Source organism: Cyprinus carpio, chromosome A23 (assembly GCF_018340385.1).
Source record: "Cyprinus carpio isolate SPL01 chromosome A23, ASM1834038v1, whole genome shotgun sequence".
Classification (NCBI taxonomy): domain Eukaryota; kingdom Metazoa; phylum Chordata; class Actinopteri; order Cypriniformes; family Cyprinidae; genus Cyprinus; species Cyprinus carpio.
In genome coordinates, this window is record NC_056594.1 from 10239659 (window position 1) to 10260776 (window position 21118).

Below are 21118 nucleotides of genomic sequence, written 5' to 3' on the forward strand. Positions count from 1 at the left end.
ATACAATAAATGGACAAAAGTAATGAGACACCTAATCATTACACTATCAGGTATTTTAATCACATTCTAAACACATATGGAGCAGATGTGGCCTAATTGGGTGTGTCCCAATACCTTTTGTAATCCGAAGGTTGTGGATTCAATTCTGAATAAAAGGAGCTGAAGTTTGGAACTGAGGCTTTATGTGGTCTTCTGCTTTGTAACTGAGTCGCTGCTATGCTTCCAGTTTCCAATAATACCACCAACAGTTGGACATGGAATATCTAAAAGTGATTAAATTTCATGAACTCTATTATTATTATTATTATTATTATTTTTACAAATGACAAACTGATTGAAATACCTGAATTCTGTAATTATGAGGTGTGTCCCAATACTTTTGTCCATATAGTGTATATGCAGTAACTTAATCATACAACAAATACTCAGATACATTAATACATCTCCCACAATATTTTTTAAAAATGTTATGTTTTATTTTTATGTATAAAATCTGGAATTTCTCTGACATGGTTTGCAACAAGTAGAATGACCCATTGACATTGTGCTTGATAATGCAATCAATCAATATTTGGCTTTATTGAGAAAGGAAGACACATTCTTGTTTAACAAGAAGAGCACTGCAATGTTCACTGAACTCATCAAACTCGTGTTAACTCAAGTTTTATTAGTCACAGCTCTCAAACCATGATGGTACGCCACTTCTGCTTCTGAAGTCAAGCTGAAAGATATTTTATTGAAACATGCAGTAGTGTGTGGCCTAAATGCATGCAGGGTCACTGCCAAAGAAAACATGAGAAAAACAACACGCTACAAAGAAAAGATTTGGAAACTGTGCAAAACAACATAACATAACAATCCTTTTCTAAATCAGCCTCAAACCCAAAAGGGCTGGGTAAGAACATGAGGCATTTTGCTGAATGAAACTCGACAACATAATTATATGGTGTCTGTGTAAAGTTCCTCCATTGCCCTAAAGTACTCCCACAACAATAAGGCAAAAAAGGAGAAAAAAGAAAACTAACATTTTTACAAACAACACAGATACACTTATTATAAGCACCATGAATTTAACATCTAGATTCAGCCTTCCCATTTCAACATCCCATCCAAACTTCACTATTAATAATAAAACATAAACTAATAAAATAATAACAATAATAAAATAATAACTAAAATAATAATATAAAAGTACATATCAATAATACTATTATAAAAGTGTCAAGCGAACAAAGAGCCCTTAAAAAGTGAACTGATAATGGTAAGAATGTACTGTAAAACACTTATGAAACAATGACCTTTATTATGGTTTTGTAAATAGAGTTTCTTTTTTAATTTTCCATTACTTATTTTTATTGCTCCTTCCTTTTCTCTTTCAGGTCTGTTTCCATTAGCTATATGATCACTATAAAGATAATGATAACTATATTAGCATCCACACCGACAGACATTAGTGACCGTGATTTTACCAAGTACATGTTCCTGGATCAACATCCTTGTTAATCAGCTATCATTTCACACTGATTTTAGTAATAAATTATGGGTTAGGTTAGGTTTAGGGGTAGGGATTGGGTTAAGTCTATATTTATGGACAATGATGTTGATCCAGGATCATCAAAAGATGTTGATCCAGGAACATGTCTTACTTTGCAAAATCACGGTGACCGACAGACAATAACGTTCTGTTCATTAAAAGCATGCTGCAGTTTTCTTGTCTGCCCCTTTAAATGCTTGATCTCTTTATAATGTTGATTCTGATTGGCTGTCATCAATCGGTCTGATAGTGATTCCAAAAATAATATTCCTCTCTGTGCCATTTTTGTACAGTTGTGGTTTGGACTGTGCTTTTCTTTCAACTTTATTCTTTAAATTTCATTTCATTTTTAAAACTATATCTTTATCATTATAGTTGGCATCCTTGGTGTGAACTTTAGAATTCATAAACATCCAAAGGTACATAATTTTTTTTTGTTTGTTAACACCATTTTGGTCCACTTTTTCCAAGTTTTTCTGTTCTGTTTCAATTCCAGCATTGGTATTGGTCCCCAAATCTCTCTTTTCATCCATTCTCTATTTCTTATAGTTTCCGAAATGAATGCCCAATCGGTCACCAACGCAGCGAAAGGTTGCAGGCTGCACCTCCCAGTAGTTAACTGGGTTGCCATAGAGGCTAATGCCATTATAGAAGTTCCTCTTCATGCCGAAACCTCGAGGGCAGAAGTCATTAACATCCACTCGACTTATGTTGTTGGAATGAAGGTAGACCACCTGAAAAAGAGGCAAAAATCAGTGATTGTGCTTGTGTGGATGGGACACTTTTTGTTCATCAGTTTGATTTCTCACACCTGCAGGTACTTCATGTCTGGCAGACCCATGGGGATGCGGTTCAGCCGGTTGTTTTCCAAATGCAGCTCCCTGAGATTAGGGACATATGATAGGCTGCCGTCCTCAATCATCCGGATGTGGTTGAAACCCAGACCCAATCTGGCAAACAATGAATAAGCAATAGACAATAGATGGGCTGCACACATTGTGAAAGACATCTAGTGAGGTGGAAACACAATAGACTGGAAACACTGTAAACAGGCACAGGGTCAACTGCAGCCCCGCAGGACAAGCTGCACTATATGCAGGATATGACAGGAATAAGAGATTTGCATGAGTTGTTAGACCAATATCAGGGTTATTTTAGGTCTTTTTAATTTCAGTTTAATTTAAGTTTGCTTTAATGATGCATAATGAATTTTTGTTTTGTTGTATTTAAATTCCTTGATGTTTTCATCCTGTATAACTTACAAATTGTGTACAAAATAAAATAATAAGAAAGAAATAAAAATAATACCAACTAAATTATGAAAAATCATTGGTCAAATTTATATTAAAACAGCTGCAGTACTTGCTGACAATGAAATGTGCCATTGTGGGAACATTTAGCAGTGAATTTATAACTGCCATCACTCTGGCAACTCTAGGGCATCTATGATTCAGCACCGTCAGATGGGCCATGCAGAAGAACAACTAGTCACTGGATTTGCCAAAGTTAGCAACTTTAAAGCCTATAATCGTTTTCAATATAGTTACAAATTTAGTTTGAGGTCATTTGGATTCACCATATGAGAATTATTTGTTTTGTGTTGTCTTTGCATTGTTTCATGGCTTAACTTGACTGCTGAACGCTGGTTTATTATAGTGATTTCAGACCAATCGTCATCAAATAGTGGCAGGTTGTGTACATTGAGTTACATGACAATCCCACTTTCTCTAGTTTCTAGTATTTGATCTGAGTTCACTTTTTTTGAGTCCAAGACATTAACCAATTGACGTTTATTAATGTCTTGTTATCTTAACTTTATGTTGTTACTTATTTTTTATCTTTCATGTTATACATGATTTGGATTTGACTGTACTCTGAAAAATTCAAAAGTCCAAAATATCAGATTATATGTCAAATTCGAGTGCATCATCAAATTCAAGTCCACCCGAGTGCATCCATATTCATTTATAATTGCAGTCTGAGTCCACGTCCAAGTACCCCAACTCTACTAAACACGAAACCAGACCGTCTCGAATTTAAAAAAAAAAAAAAAGTTTTTAGTTTGTTATTATGCACACTTATGGTTTCAATTTAGAATTTTGCAAACATCTATTTTCTTATTTTATTTAAAAATATTGTTTCCTTGCAAGCTTTTGTCAGCACAGTAGTTTTAGTTAACAACACTTCTGAAATAACTCAAATTAAACTGGAAATTGTGATTTTTGTAAAGTTTAAAGGATAATTCTTGACTTTGGGTGAAATAAATGCTGCTGTTATCAGTAAAAATAAAGTTATTTCACAGAATAATAGATTCACAAGACCAAAATATCAAAAACATAGTTTATAAACAAACACCAATTACTCTCTACAAACAAAACCAACAAGCAATCATTTTTTTTTTCCCTTCCCCCACATCAATAAAATTTCATACACCAGGTGGCGCTGTTGCTTTATAGAGAGCCCACAGGCTAGGAAAAGCCATGTTGTGTGTTGGAGTGCAGGAGAGTCATGAGTGGCTTCACCTGTACAGGTGTTTATAGCGGTTCAGGTCCTCCAGTTCGATGGCTTGGATCTGGTTATTGTCCAAGTGGAGCTCATGAAGACTGTCAGGGAGGTCTGGGAGGAGAGGAACATTCCTCATTATATTATTGGAAGTAGCACCATGTCTCTGCTCTTAGCGTTACCTTAAAACTCATGCAAATTGTGATTTTTAACCAAGGATATTCCTAAAGCTCATTCAAGTGAGAAACTGCACAGAGTAACAGTATTATCCAAATGTTCTTTTTGAAAATAAATATGATCCTATCATTTGACAAGTGTTCACACTTTAATGACTTTTATGAATATTATAAAGAATCACCTTTTGGTATTCCAGTGAGTTTGGACTCAGAGATGCGCAGGTAGTTGAGTTTCAGGCCTTTAAAAGCGCCAGGCTCAAAGCCGCTGTTCTGAATAGGGTTTCCGCCCATCTCTATAAGAAGCATTCAACATCAGACAGAATATCCCATCACAAAAACCAGCAGGCTCCATCTAAAAAAGGAAATGGTTTGGTCAGACTGTAACCTCTATACCACATAATGGCGAGCGTGCATACAAACCAATGCAGTTCATGCTGCCCAGACCAGAGAACGTTCCTTCTGCAACCTTCTTAATATGGTTCTCATGAATGCGTAGCTCCACCAGGGATGGGGGAAGGTTCTTGGGTATCACTGTCAGGAGGTTACGAGAAAAATAAAGCTTTTTTAAGCGTAAGAGGGGTGTGAAGGCTCGCGGGTGGACTTTGGAGATCTTGTTGTTGACCAGTGACAGAGCCTGGTGGGAGACAGGAAGACGTTAGCATTTGGTTCATGGAAAGTCAGGAAGACATGATTAATAACAGCTTGACCATGAGCATTAAATATGTACACAAAATCAAATGACTTATAAATGATGTTATAATTTAATGTCTTGTTTTTTTGTTTTACAGGCCATGTCAAATATTGTGTTTGGTGAGAGAGGCTGAGTAAATATTAGGGATAAATATTGGGGATAATATGAGTTCTAAGAAGGGAACTAAAACATTCAGTTTGGCACCGGCGTGTGTTTCCCGAACTACAGGAGCATTCTTCTTCAGAGACTTGAACTGTTTGAACATCCGTCAGGCTGTTTTGCACAGAGGGCCAAATGTAAAGTAATGTGTGCTGCGAACGACACACCAATTTTTCAGGAGCTAGCCAAAACATGCTTGTCTCGTTGTTTCTATGTAAAATATATAAAATAAAAATCTTAAATATTAATATTAAAATGTAAATATTCAATCTAAATGCACATCTAAATCTACAGCATTAAAGTAAATAGTGAAATATTTAGCTAATATGGAGCTTGATGGGTTGCATCAGCCAACAGCGAATAAAAAGATGCTGTGATGCTGTAAGAAGCTGTGAGACTGGCACACATCAGTGAACAGCATCAGAAACCATCCATAAATTTACAATATTATGAACTTTTCAATTTGAATAATATGTTAGTGTTTTGAGGAACACCAATAAGCCAAAAAGTCTCAGCCTCATCTATCTTCATTTTTCTCACTTATCTTATTATTAACGATGAGTAGAATTTATTGCTTGACCTTCACCCTCTCTAGTTCTCATTTCTTTGATCAGTATCAGTGTCTTACATAGATGTTGGTAAGTCCTTTGAAGTCATTCTCCTTCAGTTCTGTGATGCGGTTGTTCTGTAAGTCCAGGAGTTTGGTGTCTCTGGGAATTTCCTTGGGAACTGCAGTCAAACCTAAACAGGAAAACTAAATGTTTACAGCTAATTTAAAGCTTGTAGGATATAGAGCATACAGATCTGTATACAAATGTCTGTACAAGTGACCATTAGCCTGCCATCTGGTCTGGATTTCCCCATGACAGGGCTTCTTATTCAACATCAAAACAACAGAATTAAATAGTGAACACAGTTGAAAATCTTAACAATTACAGCATGTCTTTGACAAGATGTTTAGTTCGATATAAATCAGTTATTGTGGCCAACTGTGTGCTTATTGGGCATTTTCAATCCAGTGTCAGGTTTATATTTGCATAAGGGTATCTTCATATTAGAGTGACCTGAGAATGTTCTGCCACCACTTGAAACATGTACTTTAAAAAACATTTAGGTTCTTTTGCCACAAATGGACCACATCACAAAACTCCAGCAGAACCACACCAAAGCACAAATCCAGCATTGTGTCTGTTTTAGCAGTGAAGTGTCCAAGATTCTAAATCAGGCCAATGATTCATGATGACTTCCAGCATAGCCCAATAATTTGTACTACTCTGGGTTCAACCTCTGTTTCCCTCCAGCCATTTCTAATGTTCTTGAGAACCACAACTTCCAACCCATCTAGCTTCCAGCAGGAGCGAAAAGTAAAATCAATGAGTTATTAAGCATATCAAAGGAATATATTGATATGTGCCCTGCAGTCAATTACCACAGAAAATCATTTTGACTTGTTTTTTATTAGTAAAAAAACACCTTCTGGATACCTTAATCACTCAAGCATTTTCACAGAAAAGACTTTTGTGTATCTGTGTGTCGTAGTGTTTAATATGCTCTTTATTCAGATCTAGGGAACTGCCATCTGAGCCCACCAGTCGCCTGCTAACAAACACAATGCCAAACCCCAGAGCCCAGCACATCAAAGCCCCCCAACCACAGCTCTGCACACATATACAAGGTCAAGGTCAAAGTTTATTTATATAGCACCTTAAAACAACACGAATGTTGACCAACATTCACATCCCCAAATAGGAACATATTTATCATGAAGGCACGTAACAACCTAAATTTATACACAATTATAAACATCTGTTGTGAATAAACATCACCATCAATTAAATTATAGCCTACATGGCAGAACTTCCAGATACGAAAGAAAATAAAAGAGTGCAGTGGATGGATCAATGTATTACAAGCAAACCTTCATCACAGCAGGAGGAAGCATAGAAAAAAACGCCTAAAGCGAGGGCTGTATTTTTCGAATTTTATATCAAATCCACAAGCATAAACAAAGATGCAATGACATTTACAAAAACAAAAACACTTGCAAAGACCAAAACACATGGCATAAAGCATTCATGCACATATGCAAACACAGTCAGACATGGACAAACTAAAAAGGAATACATATAATTAAAATAATAAGCTCCAAATCCTAAGTTCTTGTTGCTTCTGTCAGTTCAATGGTTGTAAATGTTCTATGAGGATCATAACTTGGGCAAACTTGGCTGGAGAGAGAAAGAGCGTGTGTATCCGTAAATATGACTATAAGGTTACAGCGTCGCTTCAATGGGTGCTGTTAGGGCCATGAAGAAAAAAATACACAAAAGGCTTTATCCAAGTTCTGAACCCAGGTCTTCTCACTTTCCCACATACTAAAAAGGCAAGCTCCGCCGTCTGTTTTATGGGTGCACACATGCATGGTGGTTGGTTTGTTTGTTTTGTGTTTATATAATTCTCGTACATGTTTGTCTATCCACAGTGTATGTATTTAGATTTGCAAACTGAGTGATCACTGAAAAGCATAACATTCACTTGAATGACAACAAGTTCCTACAAGGTGAGGGTTTAACCTTTCAGTTCAGTTAAGAGTAAAGTTTCCTCTTTGACTGCAGGTCTGTTATTCCCTATCCGTGGAAAAGAAAACAAGAGCATCTAGAAGAAATCACAATGAAATTAAGTGGTCCCTGACAAAACATTACATTTTTTAGGCCCAAATTATCACTCTTGTTGATGTACTGTTGACAAGACATAACCCAATACTATTTCCGACCTTCTGAAATAAACAAACTAATCACTTCTCTTTCTCCCTCTCACATTCCTTCTCACTTTCCCTGTCTATCTCTCTCAGACTGTTTTCCTGTAAAACATCCTGTGTGTATTATAAAAACAACACAGAACCACTCAACCACCACAGTTCAATGGAAAACACAGGCATTTTTCATTTTCCCATTCAGGCCCAAGTTTTCTTAGAGACTGAACTACAACCAACAGACATGTTCATGAACAACGGATTTAGCCTGTTTGTTTGTGGGCTTCAAACTGTCTCTATAAGATGCTTTTAATAAAGAACTGAAACAATTGAAAGATTTTATGATTTATTGTACAATTAATGTAAATATGTTTATTAGCCCATTCACACCAAGAACAATATTACGTGATATATTAGACTAGAAGATAACTGTAACACTGACTATATTAGTGTCCACATCAACAGAATATACCCTTCCTTCTATTATAAGCCTCTGCTGCTGTTTTGACATCTGCCTCTTTAAATAATCAAGCTGGATTCTGATTGGCTGTCAATGTTTTTATCGTTCATCAGCTGGAAAAATCATTCTGAAAGTGATTCCAACAATGTCATTTCACTGTGTTGTTAGATAGATAGATAAAGAGAGCGATAGATAGATAGATAGATAGATAGATAGATAGATAGATAGATAGATAGATAGACAGATAGATAGATAGATAGATACTCACTTAGGTCTGAGCATTGAACCACATTGAGCTGACAATGGCAACCGAAGGGGCATAAGGACACATCTGGTAACAGCTCCTCTACACCTGAACCCTCTTCATCTCTCATCATCACCGTTGTCAGATCTCCCACTTCTCCATCCATAGCAAAGTCCCAGAATCCTCTCTGCTCAAAGGGCAGAGCCAGTGAGGGAGCAGTCAGGCTGCAGACACTGAGCAGCAGAAGCAGGAGAGAGCGGCAGGAGAACATTGCAGAGATACAGAGACTTACACACACGGACCTGCACGATGAGGAGACAAAAAGAGATTAATCATTGTTTATTTCATTTGACATGGCTGTTTTTATACATAACTGCATATCCTGTTTTGTGTGGGATTGTCATAAACTTTCATTAACACACTGAGCCTTTACTTTCTTTGGAGCTGAATGTGTTAATGTGTTTATTACACAAGGGACAATGTGTAGTTACTTAAAGGGATACTCCATCCCAAAACAAAAATAAAATCATTAAACAAACAACCCAACCCCATGTCGTTCCAAACCCGTAAAAGCTTCATTCTTCTTCGGAACACAATTTAAGATATTTTGGATGACAACCGGGAGGCTTGAGACTGTCCCATAGACTGCCAAATAAATAACAGTGTCAAGGTCCAGGAAAGTATGAAAAGCATCGTCAGAATACTCCATCTGCCATCAGTGATTCAACTGTAACGTTATGAAGCAAACTAGAATACTTTTTGTACACGAAGAAAACAAAAATATCGACTTTATTCAACAATTCCTCTCCTCTGTGTCTCTTCAAATCAGTGTATCGCCATTTTGGCAATTCTGAGCAGTACGCAGGCGGCTTACGCTCTTCTGTATCAGCCGCACCACAAGGATACATTTTTTATGTGTATTTACGCTTTGGTTTAAAAGAAAACAGCGCATCGGCGCAACTCGGCTGACACAGAAGAGCCTAAATGGTGCTACGCTGATCTGGAGAGACACAGAGGAGAGGAATTGTTGAATAAAGTCGTTGTTTTTGTTTTCTTTGTGTACAAAAATTATTCTCGATGCTTTTCATACTTTCCTGGACCTTGACACTGTTATTTTTTTGGCTGTCTATGGGACAGTCTCAAGCCTCGCTGTTTTCATCTAAAATATCTTTAATTGTGTTCCAAAGATGAACGAAGCTTTATGGGTTTGGAACGACATGGGGGTAAGTGATTAATGACAAAATTTTCATTTTGCGGTGGAGTAACCCTTTAAGACTCTATGTCCTTTCTTCAAGTTCAGCCCGCAAACCATTTCCTTAGCTATGTTTATAATAATTAAGACAGTTTCCACAAAGTACATCAAAGAAACAGGGTGGAACAAGGATGTTATTTGGGGTTCGGGAGGATATTGTAACATTGCCATCTGAATATGAATACATCATTCAGCACTCCCTGAGAAACACTAAAAGCTTTGACATGGACATGTAAACATTACCCAAAAGTACTAAAAGTACTATTATTTAAAAGTGCATAAATAAGTTTGTCTGATGTTAAAAACATTTGAATGAACAACCTTTTAGTTTATCTTTTGGTATCATCTGCTGACATTTAAAAAAAATAAGCAAAGGGGAAACTAGAGACAAGCAGTGTGTCTGTGTCTGTAGGACAGGTCTGGTCAGACGGAGTGTTGTGGTGGAAAAACTCAAACTGGCCTTCTTAAAACATATCTTAAAACAAGCCATTCATTAGACAGGAAGGAGGTAGGAGGGGATATTTCTGACAGTCCCTGTTTGTGACTAAAAGGGTGGGGAGCCACTCATGATGTCATTTCTCAATGTCTTCCAACTGAGTCCTGTGACGTCACCAGACATTTTGGGGCTAAGATGTGGTTAAGGATCTGGGGCCTGCAGAACCAACCAGAGGACCATGCTGATACCTTAAACATGGGGCTGTAACCTAAACCGCAAATCCTATTCAGCAACATGCCCCCCACCTGTCAGTTTCTGACTTAACCTTGGCCTGTGTGTTATACCTGAACATACCGAGATCTAAAATTAAAGCCAACACCTGTTCAAAACCCAAATCAACACCCTAAACCCAACCTGCTTCCTGAACTTTAACACTGAATTATGCATACTCTAATACGTCACACTGAATGGGATATCTCATGGCAAAAGCTCAAACAACATAACATTACAATTATCCTTTAAATCCAACAAGCTGGGGAAAAAAATCTGTTCATCTCACTGCCATCATAGATTGTCATTATCTTCACAAATAAGTCGCAACACTTTTAACCCATAGTATTCCCTACACATGCTGGAGAGAGAAGCCAGATATCAGAAGATGACACATGTCTCAAGACAGAAACTCAATGTCTTCCCGTCACAAATTACAGCCCCATTCAAATATGTTCCCTTAACAACATTTTAAGTCAGGAAGTGAAGATTGAAAAGGTATGAAAAGCATTCAAAATCCCTGATACTCAATCAAATTGAAATAAACAGTCTCATTTACTGTGGATGGATCAAATGGAAAAAAACTACCCAAAAGAACATTTTTACATTTACATTTAGTCATTTAACAGATGCTTTTATCCAAAGCGACTTACAAATGAGGACAATGGAAGCAATCAAAAACAACAAAAGATAAATGATATATAAGTGCTATAACAAGTCTCAGTTAGCTTAAACACAGTACACGTAGCAAGGGTAGAACAGAAAAAGAATAGATAGAACAGATACAACAGAAAAATAATAGAGCAAGCTAGCGTTAGAAGTCTTTTTTATAATTGTATAATAAACGAAAAGAAAATAGATAGAACACAAAAAGATTAGAAAGGTAGTTATATATATATATTTTTTTTTAAGAATAGAATTAGAGTAGTGAGTGCTAAAGTTAGAGGGTCAAATAAAGATGGAAGAGATGTGTTTTAAGCCGATTCTTGAAGATGGCTAAGGACTCAGCTGCTCGGATTGAGTTGGGCAGGTCATTCCACCAAGAGGGAACATTTAATTTAAAAGTCTGTAAAAGTGACTTTGTGCTTCTTTGGGATGGCACAATTAAGCGACGTTCACTTGTAGAACGCAAGCTTCTAGAGGGCACACAAGTCTGAAGTAACGAATTTAGGTAAAGGGGTGCAGAGCCAGTGGTGGTTTTGTATGCAAACATCAATGCCTTAAATTTTATGCAAGCAGCTATTGGTAGCCAGTGCAAATTGATAAACAGAGGTGTGACGTATATTCTTTTCGGCTCATTAAAAATGAATCTTGCTGCCACGTTCTGGATTAATTGTAAAGGTTTGATAGAACTGGCTGGAAGTCCTGCCAAAAGAGCATTGCAATAGTCTAGCCTGGACAGAACAAGAGCTTGAACAAGGAGTTGTGCAGTATGTTCCAAAAGAAAGGGCCTGATCTTCTTAATGTTGAATAAAGCAAATCTGCAGGACCGGACAGTTTTAGCAATGTGGTCTGAGAAAGTAATCTGATCATCAGTCATAACTCCAAGGTTTCTGGCTGTTTTTGAAGGAGTTATGGTTGATGTGCCTAACTTGATTGTGAAATTGTGATGAAACGATGGGTTTGCTGGAACCACAAGCAGTTCTTTCTTGGCAAGGTTGAGTTGAAGGTGATGGTCCTTCATCCAGTATGAAATGTCTGTTAGACAAGCTGAGATGTGAGCAGCTACCGTCGGATCAACAGGATGGAATGAGAGGTAGAGTTGAGTGTCATCAGCATAGCAATGGTATGAAAAGCCATGTTTCTGAATAACAGAACCTAATGATGCCATGTAGACAGAGAAGAGAAGTGGTCCAAGAACTGAGCCCTGAGGCACCCCAGTAGTTAGATGTTGCGACTTGGACACCTCACCTCTCCAAGATACTTTGAAGGACCTATCTGATAGGTATGACTCAAACCACTGGAGTGCGGTTCCTGAGATGCCCTTTGTCAGTAGGGTTGACAGGAGGATCTGGTGGTTAACCGCGTCAAAAGCAGCGGATAGATCAAGCAAGATAAGTATTGAAGATTTGGATTCCGCTCTTGCCAGTCTTAGGGCTTCAACAACTGAGAGCAAGGCAGTCTCAGTTGAATGTCCACTTCTGAAGCCAGATTGGTTGCTGTCAAGGAGGTTGTTCTGTGTGAGAAAGGCAGAGACTTGGTTGAACAAAGCTCATTCAAGTGTTTTTGCAATGAAAGGAAGAAGGGAAACTGGTCTGTATTTCTCTAAAAGAGATGGGTTGTGGGTGGGTTTTTTAAGTAGTGGAGTTATACAAGCCTGTATAAATGATGAGGGGAAAACATCAGTGTGGAGGGATATGTTACTGATGTGAGTGAGTGCAGGTACAACTGCAGGAGAAATGGCTTGAAGGAGATGAGATGGAATAGGATCAAGCGGACAAGTAGTAAGATGATTAGAAAGAAAGAGATTGGAGACTTCTGCCTCAGAGAGTGAAGAAAAGGATGTGAATGAGTTTATGTTTGCTGGTGAGATGTGCTTGATGGATTGTGGTGTGGAAAATTGTGCACTGATGTTTTTAATTTTATTAATGAAAAACGTGGCAAAGTCATCAGCTATTAGAAATGAAGCAGGAGGGGGAGGAGGAGGACAAAGCGAGGAAAATATTTTTAAAAAGCATGCAAGAGTTAGACGAATTGTTAATTTTGTTATGGTAGTATGTCCTTTTAGCAGTTGAGACATTAGCAGAGAAGGAAGAGAGGAGTGACTGATACACATTAAGGTCAGTAGTATTTTTGGATTTGCGCCACACTCTTTCAGCAGCTCTAAGCTTAGAATGATGTTCACGTAGAACATCAGATAACCAAGGGGCTGAAGGAGTGGTACGGGCTGGCCTGCAAGACAAGGGGCAAACAGTGTCTAAACAAGATGTAAGAGTGGAGCAGAAAGTATCAGTAGCACTGTTAGCATCAAAAGATGCTAACAGTTTAGGGGAAGGAAGAAGATGAAACCATTGCAGATAGCCGGGAGGGTGAGAGTGAGCGTAGGTTGTGTCGAAAAATGACATGTGGAGGGGTAAGTGATGTGTCAGGGACCATGTTGAGGTTAAGAGTGAGGAGGAAGTGATCTGAGGTGTGCAGTGGAGTAATCAGTACATGATCAGTGGAGCAGTGTCGTGTGTTAATAAGGTCCAGTTGGTTGCCTGATTTGTGGGTAGCAGTAGTTGACACTCGGTTGAGGTATATAATAATATAATATACTTTAATATATGTATTTTCTATCCTGTGCATCCAAGAAGACCTCCGATGAACTTAATTTTTTGTTTATTTCTAAGTTAGATAATATCTGCTATAACATTTGTCAATCAAAGATGAACAATGAATTGAGAGACACCTCTAAGTCAAAGAACTAGCCTCAGTTCCTATTTATGCATGGCAAACTCATAGTAAAGACTCCCATTGAGCTTAGAGGGATCCCACACAAATGTTGTTCATGTAAATGTGTCCGCTGAGTCCTTTATGTCCCCCATTCCACACTGCGCCTGTGACTGTGTCATTATCTGAGTAATGAGCATGGATGCTTTTGCCGTTCCCCTTGGCTACTCCTCAATCATCTTCTGTGAACATTCACACTGTTGTCTAGGTCTGAGGCAACAGAAAGTTCTTTGAAATGACTACAAACAGACATTTACAATAAAAATTTTGCATGGTGCCTGACAGTTCCCAGAGCTGACCATATGTAGCTGATCCAAACATTTCCTAAATATCAGTTCATCCAAGGTACGCATTAAAGCCTATAGTATCCAATGGAATCCCATTCTTTATCCTGACATGCCAACATCTATGTGTGTTCCTCTCATATCGTCTGCCCATCTTTCACTTTAAAGTCAAACACATGGGAATCGACAGCCGTTATTTATGCCTCTGACCTGGAATAAAAGCAAAGAGGGAAGAAAATGTACCCATTTGTAAAAATAGTGGCTAAATTATACCAAGCTCCCAAAAAAGGTCTGGTTTAGACTTGCCAGAGGAATGCGAGGAGAGGGCTGAGGCACAATTACACACAAGTCCTTGCATCCTGCTCTTCACGGAAGAGTTTGAAAACTATATGCGTTATTTATGCACAAGCACCATAACACAAGTATATGGTAAGTATATGTGCTGTTTTTTATTGGATAAAATACTTTTGCACTCAGCACTTCCAAGCAGAAATTCTTTGATTAGAAGCTGCTCAACAAAATGATGTGTCTTGAGTGGGATCTCAATAGTTATGTACGCACATCAGCAGAATACAGTTGTGCTGTTTTGGAGTGCTAAATACAATTCTGGATGGCTCCATACTGCAAATAAAATGGTCACAAACGTCTTAGAATCATTACAATCTAGTTGGGAAAGCTTTGTCTGTTTCATCTTGTTAAAATGTGTGCCAGTGTTTCATGTAAGCCACAAAACAACGAACACAGCATAGCCATCCCTGCCAACAAAAATATATTCTAGGAATGTTTCGTTAATGTTAGTATTAAGTTATAAATATGTTATTTCTAAATGTTTTTTTTTTACATTCAGAACATTTTTTTTAATTTCTTGGTTTAGCAAATGTTAATAAAGCATTCCATTATATCATACATTATTTACAGCAAACATTGTGGCAACATTACTTTTGAATGTTTTCTGAGCATTCCGAAACAAGAAGTAACATTTAAGAAATGTCTGACGAACATGCAACTTTTTTGTTTCAGAAAAAAAGATTCCATGAACGATGTATAGATGACATTTTTGTGCTAATGTTTTGAGAACATTAATAAAGACCAGATAGGACTAACATTCTGTTAATGTTCCTGGAAGAATGTTTGTTCACAACTTTAAGAGAACCTTGAGAATGTTACCTGTTACCTGGGGTAGTGATTCATGAACAAATGACTCTTAAAGGGATAGTTCACCCAAAAAATAAAAATTACCCCATTATTTACTGGCCCTCAAGCCATCCTAGGTGTATATGACCTTCTTCTTTCAGACAAATACACTCGGAGTTATATTAAAAAAATTCCCTGGCTCTTCCAAGCTTTATAATGGCTGTGAATGGTGGTCAAGATTTTGAAGCCCAAAAAAGAGAGAGTGGTGTTCCAGCGGATGAAGTGGCGCTTTTTTTGGGGGGGCTTCAAAAAAATATCACTATGTCATATACAGTACACCTAGAATTGCTTGAGGGTGAGTTAATCATGGGGTAATTTTAATTTTGGGGTGAACTGTCCCTTTAAGAACCAGTTCTTTATAATGAGTAAGGATTCACGAAACAGCTTCAAACTTACTGGAGAGTGAATCACTTATCCATTCAGTCACTGATTAGTTCAGAGTCATCACGCAAGTGTCATTTTTTTGGATAAGTCTGATTCAAAATGAACCAGAGCCTTTGATCTCTAATTTAGTGAGACTTACATAGTATGTAAAGCCTGGAATCAAACCTGTTAGTAAATACACTTGTGGATCCAAAATTGTGACTGTGTGAAAGCAGCCAATAAGCAAATCCAAACACATCATAATGCCTTTGATGAAAACATACAAACATTAGCTGAAACAAGGATAATCTTTTCTCATGGCCTTAGCCAAATACATCAGAGGATAATCCAAAGCTCACAGCACTTATCACTCAGTCTAAAAACACAGTCCTCTCCAGAACGGTGACTTGAGGAATGGTATGGCCTAGACATAACAACCACTTCTGCTGCTAATTACACAGCACATACTCCTCAATGTGGAACGCAGACAGCTATTTCTAGCACTCAAAATGTCAGTTAGTTTTAAAGTTACATGTGACAGAAATTAAGAGAGAGAGCAGCTGCTGATGGCAAAAGCAAGGTGAAAGTGCTGTATTTTCTTAAGATGATTTATGTCTGCATAAACTGTTTTCTGCTGGTCCAGTTGGACCAAAAGTACAAATAAAGTTTAAAAAAAAAAAAATACAAAATAACAAACAAAAATATTAAATTAAAAAAATAACAAAAAAACATATATACAAACATTTTAAAGAATTTATTCATATGATCCTTCAGACAATATGATTTGTAGAAACATTATATCAATGTTTTTTGCTGACTGTCACAATTAAACTTTAAAAAATAATAATAACACTGACACTTAATTATAAAAAAAAAATATATAAAGATAATTTACACCAAATTTTTGAAAAAAAAATAATAATAACACTGACCCTAAACTTTTCAATGGAAGTGTATAATGGTAGTGTACACCAGATTTCTGTAGATTTTTTTTTTCCCGTCTTTGACAAATAAGCTTATGAAACAATGCTCTTTAAAATTTAGATCTTTGGCATCAATACATGTATTTTCTCGTCATTAAAACAATTAATTTCCGTCTAAATCTCCACCTAGACTGGTGTTTCTGAAAAAGACAGACTAATTGAACTAAATGTCAGATTTTAATAATAGAGTGCACAGCAGACACCTCTCCAGAAATGACAGAGACTGAGCAGTGCCCACACAGAGATCTGTCTGAACACTGCCGCATGTTTCCCATGATTACTGTAATAATAATAATAATAAAACACAACAATAATACATTAGCCAAAAAGGGAATTTCCCTGCAATGCGTGTGTTTGTGTATGATTTGTATGTATTTAAGATTCATTTAAAGAGTTAAGGCTGAAAAAATAAAAGTCAAGACTATGGCATGTCTGCCATTGAGTTTTACAGTGAGTTGAAATTTATAAATAAGACACAAGATTAAACATCTGAGACAACATTACAGAAAACATCAGAGGAGTTCAGAAATATGAAAGAGTGCTCCATCAGTATCAACTCCTGACTTCCTCACAGGATGTTTAGTTTAAAAGCAAACAGTACAGAGTTTTGTTTCATAACTAGGCAGTTATCATTGAAATGTTTTGAATATGGCTTCGCTAAATCTATAACGGATACTTAATTCAGCAGACCTTAGTTAGGGTAGTGCCATGTTAAATTTTTGACAAGAATGGAAATGAGGCTGTGAGGGACAGAAGTACAGTGTGTTCAATGGCTTGTACTGTTGTTTAAAAAAATATCAACTGTTCAGCTGACAAAATGTCTTTCTGAGAAAAAACAAACACTTGCAGTGGACAAGACACCATAGCACTTTATTATATAGAGTAACAATGTGACAACTTTACTTTTGAATGTTTTCTGAGCATTCTGAAACAAGTAGTAACATTTTAAAAATGTCTGATGATCCTGCAACTTTTTTGTTTCAGAAAAAAAGATTCCATGAATGATGTATAAATGAAATTTTTGTGCTAATGTTTTGAGAACATTAATAAAGACCAGATAGGACTAACATTCTGTTAATGTTCCTGGAAGAATGTTTGTTCACAACTTTAAGAGAACCTTGAGAATGTTACCTGTTAGCTGGGGTAGTGATTCATGAACAAATGACTCTTAAAGGGATAGTTCACCCAAAAAATGAAAATTACCCCATTATTTACTGGCCCTCAAGCCATCCTAGGTGTATATGACTTTCTTCTTTCAGACAAATACACTCTGAGTTATATTAAAAAAATTCCCTGGCTCTTCCAAGCTTTATAATGGCTGTGAATGGTGGTCAAGATTTTGAAGCCCAAAAAAGAGAGAGTGGTGTTCCAGCGGATGAAGTGGCGCTTTTTTTGGGGGCTTCAAAAAATATCACTATGTCATATACACCTAGAATTGCTTGAGGGTGAGTTAATCATGGGGTAATTTTAATTTTGGGGTGAACTGTCCCTTTAAGAACCAGTTCTTTATAATGAGTAAGGATTCACGAAACAGCTTCAAACTCACTCAGAGTAAAATAATTAATTTACTAGTAAAATAAAATAATATAATAAAAAATTAAATGAAAAGATAACTTTATTAATATTTTTTCTTGATCTTCAAGTGGGACTGTTAATAAAAAATGCCTTGACCATAAGAAGCTGAATGTTTAGAGATAAATGACACTTCTCTAACAGTTCAGTTGTTCAGTTTACTGCACTAACTGTGGGAGCCAGTGAACTCATATGTCCTCGGTGAATCTGTGGTCGATTACATTAGTTAGAAAGAAGATTTTTTTTCAAAACAACAGCTTTGACACATTAAATGTGGTCTGATTGGGAGACACACTTGGTTTCATAATAAAAGTCTGACATCAGCAATCAAATATATGAAGATTTCCTAATGTGTACTCACAAATGAAGTCAATCATCTAAATTCAGCAGTTCTGTCTGTTGCATGCACACATGTATAGGCTACTTACTCTCTCTCTCTCTCTCTCTCTCTCTGACAAACCATTGGGTGGTTCTGGACTCTATGCGCTTGGCAGGAATTAACTGCTGTCTTGACTGTAATTTGTTAACTTCAATCCCTAAAAAACTTCTGCCTGGCAATGTCTATTACTGCCCTGCGTGAATGTGGTGACTGGCACAACAAAAAGTGAAGGCAGACCTGATCAGCAGAGCTAGTTGTTAAAAGAGTTATATTGAGTGTGAAGCAGTACTAAAAAAAACCTAAAAAAAACAAGGATATTGGCCATTTCCACAATTTTATATTCGAATTTTCGAATAAGACAAAGTGAGGGTAAATGAAATGGAAAAGGACAGAGATGCCCTGAAATTTATGCTTTAAAACATGTGAGAAATAAAAAAAAAAAATTTTTTTTAAATCAAACTTGTAAATAAATCACAAAACCTCATTATAAATCTCATAGAAAAGAACAGGATTTTAATTATTATTTTATTATTATAAGAGCATCATGCACCTATTTTTATGTAGTAGTAGTGCAATCATGCAGGGGGAAAAACAAGTTATTAAAGAGTGTTCTCATACAGACTATATTTTTATGGATAGACAAATAATCAGACAGAGAGAGAGAGAGAGAGAGAGAGAGAGAGAGAGAGAGAGAGATTATTAATTCTTACTGGTTTCTTTACATTTTGCGCATTTGTTTATAAACTAAAACAAACTCTTTAATGGATTTAAACTTAACCCATTAACCACCATCATATATGTGCATATGAATAAACAGAGAGCAACAAAGTTTGCACATGCATAAATATTAACTGAGAAAGTTTCACAATCCATTGGTTTCATGAGTTTTAATGTTCACTAATGCTTAATAGTTCCTAAACTGTACATATAAAGAGGTGCATTACGCAAATAATCAAAAACGTGTAAGTAGCTAGTCAAAAGAAAATGACAGCACAAAAAAACCCGCAAAATAATAATAAACCACTTACCTTAATTTGGACTGCAATAGGCTATTTCCACACTTGGAGCTCGTGCGCCCGTATTTAACTTCAGTGTTTGTTATTTGGACTTTAAAGCAAATATATTTTGTCTTCGGCGTGACTTGGTCTTCTAGTTTTAACGATCTTAACTAGCCCCGGGTCATCAAGCTTGTATCTGTCAGTGAGGCGCAGAGCTGCACTGGTTTACAGGCGGAGAGCACACAGGCGCGCGGGTTTGGGGGGTTGAACAGTGCCACAACTTCAGCCAACCGGCCGCTCCCATTCACTCACTTCTTACTGCACAACACACTAATGAAAAGACTTCTGACACGCTTAAAGTTCCATGATTTAATGATTTTCTACACGTATTCAAGTGCAATCAAGCTAATGAAGCGCTTCCTCAAAACGTGGATATCAAATTCCTGCACTGATGCCCTGACAAAAAAAAAAAAAAAAAAAAAAAATATCACCATGGTAGCCGTCAAGTTTCTGTCAAAATACCATTTGCAAGTTTTTGTAAACACAATAAATTAACGTTGCTATATGTGTACTTTCAGATACTTTTAATTTCGATTTTATTTAGCTTCCAAATGGGAAACTTTACAAAATGAAAATTATGAAAAAATGATGTCAGCAAGATATTACAAGTACGTTTTTCTCTTGGTGTTATTTTCACTGTTGTACATTTGTACATTTAACAAAAAGATAAACTGTTTTAATTTTATGATTTTAATACAATAATCACTGGAACTTTTTAAGTGATGTTTTGCAGGCACAGGTATTTATCAGTGTGACAGGTTTAACTCTGAGGAATGTAATGAAATGAATCATTAGGCGTGTTAATATCAATTTTGCTTGTCAAAACCGTGAGAGCAAGAGCCTGCCTCTTTCAACAAGCTGTCCTCTCAGCTATTCCTCATTGACGCTTTGTCTTTTCCAGTTTGATCAGCTCTCAACATGGCATACTCAGTGTAACTTGTATTTTACTTCCATGTTTGAGGTTGTGGAGATGCGCATAGTTGTGGCTTCATAAGTATAGCACTTTCTGAGGACACAGTCTACTGTAGCAATAAAGAAATTCACTCAGAGAAAACTGCAGTCAGGATGTTAGTCTGCAAGGGGACATCAGTGATTACATTAAAATGTTCTCTAATGTTAGACAGTAGAGAGCTACAAAATCTAATATGAAGAGTACTACTTTTCTTCATCATGATTTATGGATATGCTCATTTAATTCTTGTAATGCTGAGCTATAGAAAGCAGAGTTTAGCTCATGATGATGCTGTGTTTCAGGTCTGTTTCCTGTTTATCATTGGCAACCTGCACCGTTATTCATTATAGCATTTAGTTAATTCTACTGCCAGCACCCACTCACTGACTGCAGCTGGAGGAACGAGAACAGAAACTGGTAGATTTCCT

At 36.8% G+C, this 21118-nt stretch overlaps 1 protein-coding gene across 1 annotated transcript; it reads right to left on the reverse strand.

The window, feature by feature from the left end:
• Nucleotides 1-555: 555 nt before the first annotated feature.
• Nucleotides 556-20002, reverse strand: LOC109061910 (biglycan-like). The gene is made up of 8 exons (XM_042713020.1): nucleotides 19709-20002; nucleotides 8540-8817; nucleotides 5691-5803; nucleotides 4633-4846; nucleotides 4395-4505; nucleotides 4057-4150; nucleotides 2346-2484; nucleotides 556-2268 (listed from the first exon to the last, which is right to left on the reverse strand). The coding sequence occupies exons 2-8, from the start codon at nucleotides 8784-8786 to the stop codon at nucleotides 2071-2073; spliced, it is 1116 nt and encodes a 371-aa protein (XP_042568954.1). The 5' UTR covers nucleotides 8787-8817; nucleotides 19709-20002; the 3' UTR covers nucleotides 556-2070.
• Between the last annotated feature and the right edge of the window lie 1116 nt (nucleotides 20003-21118).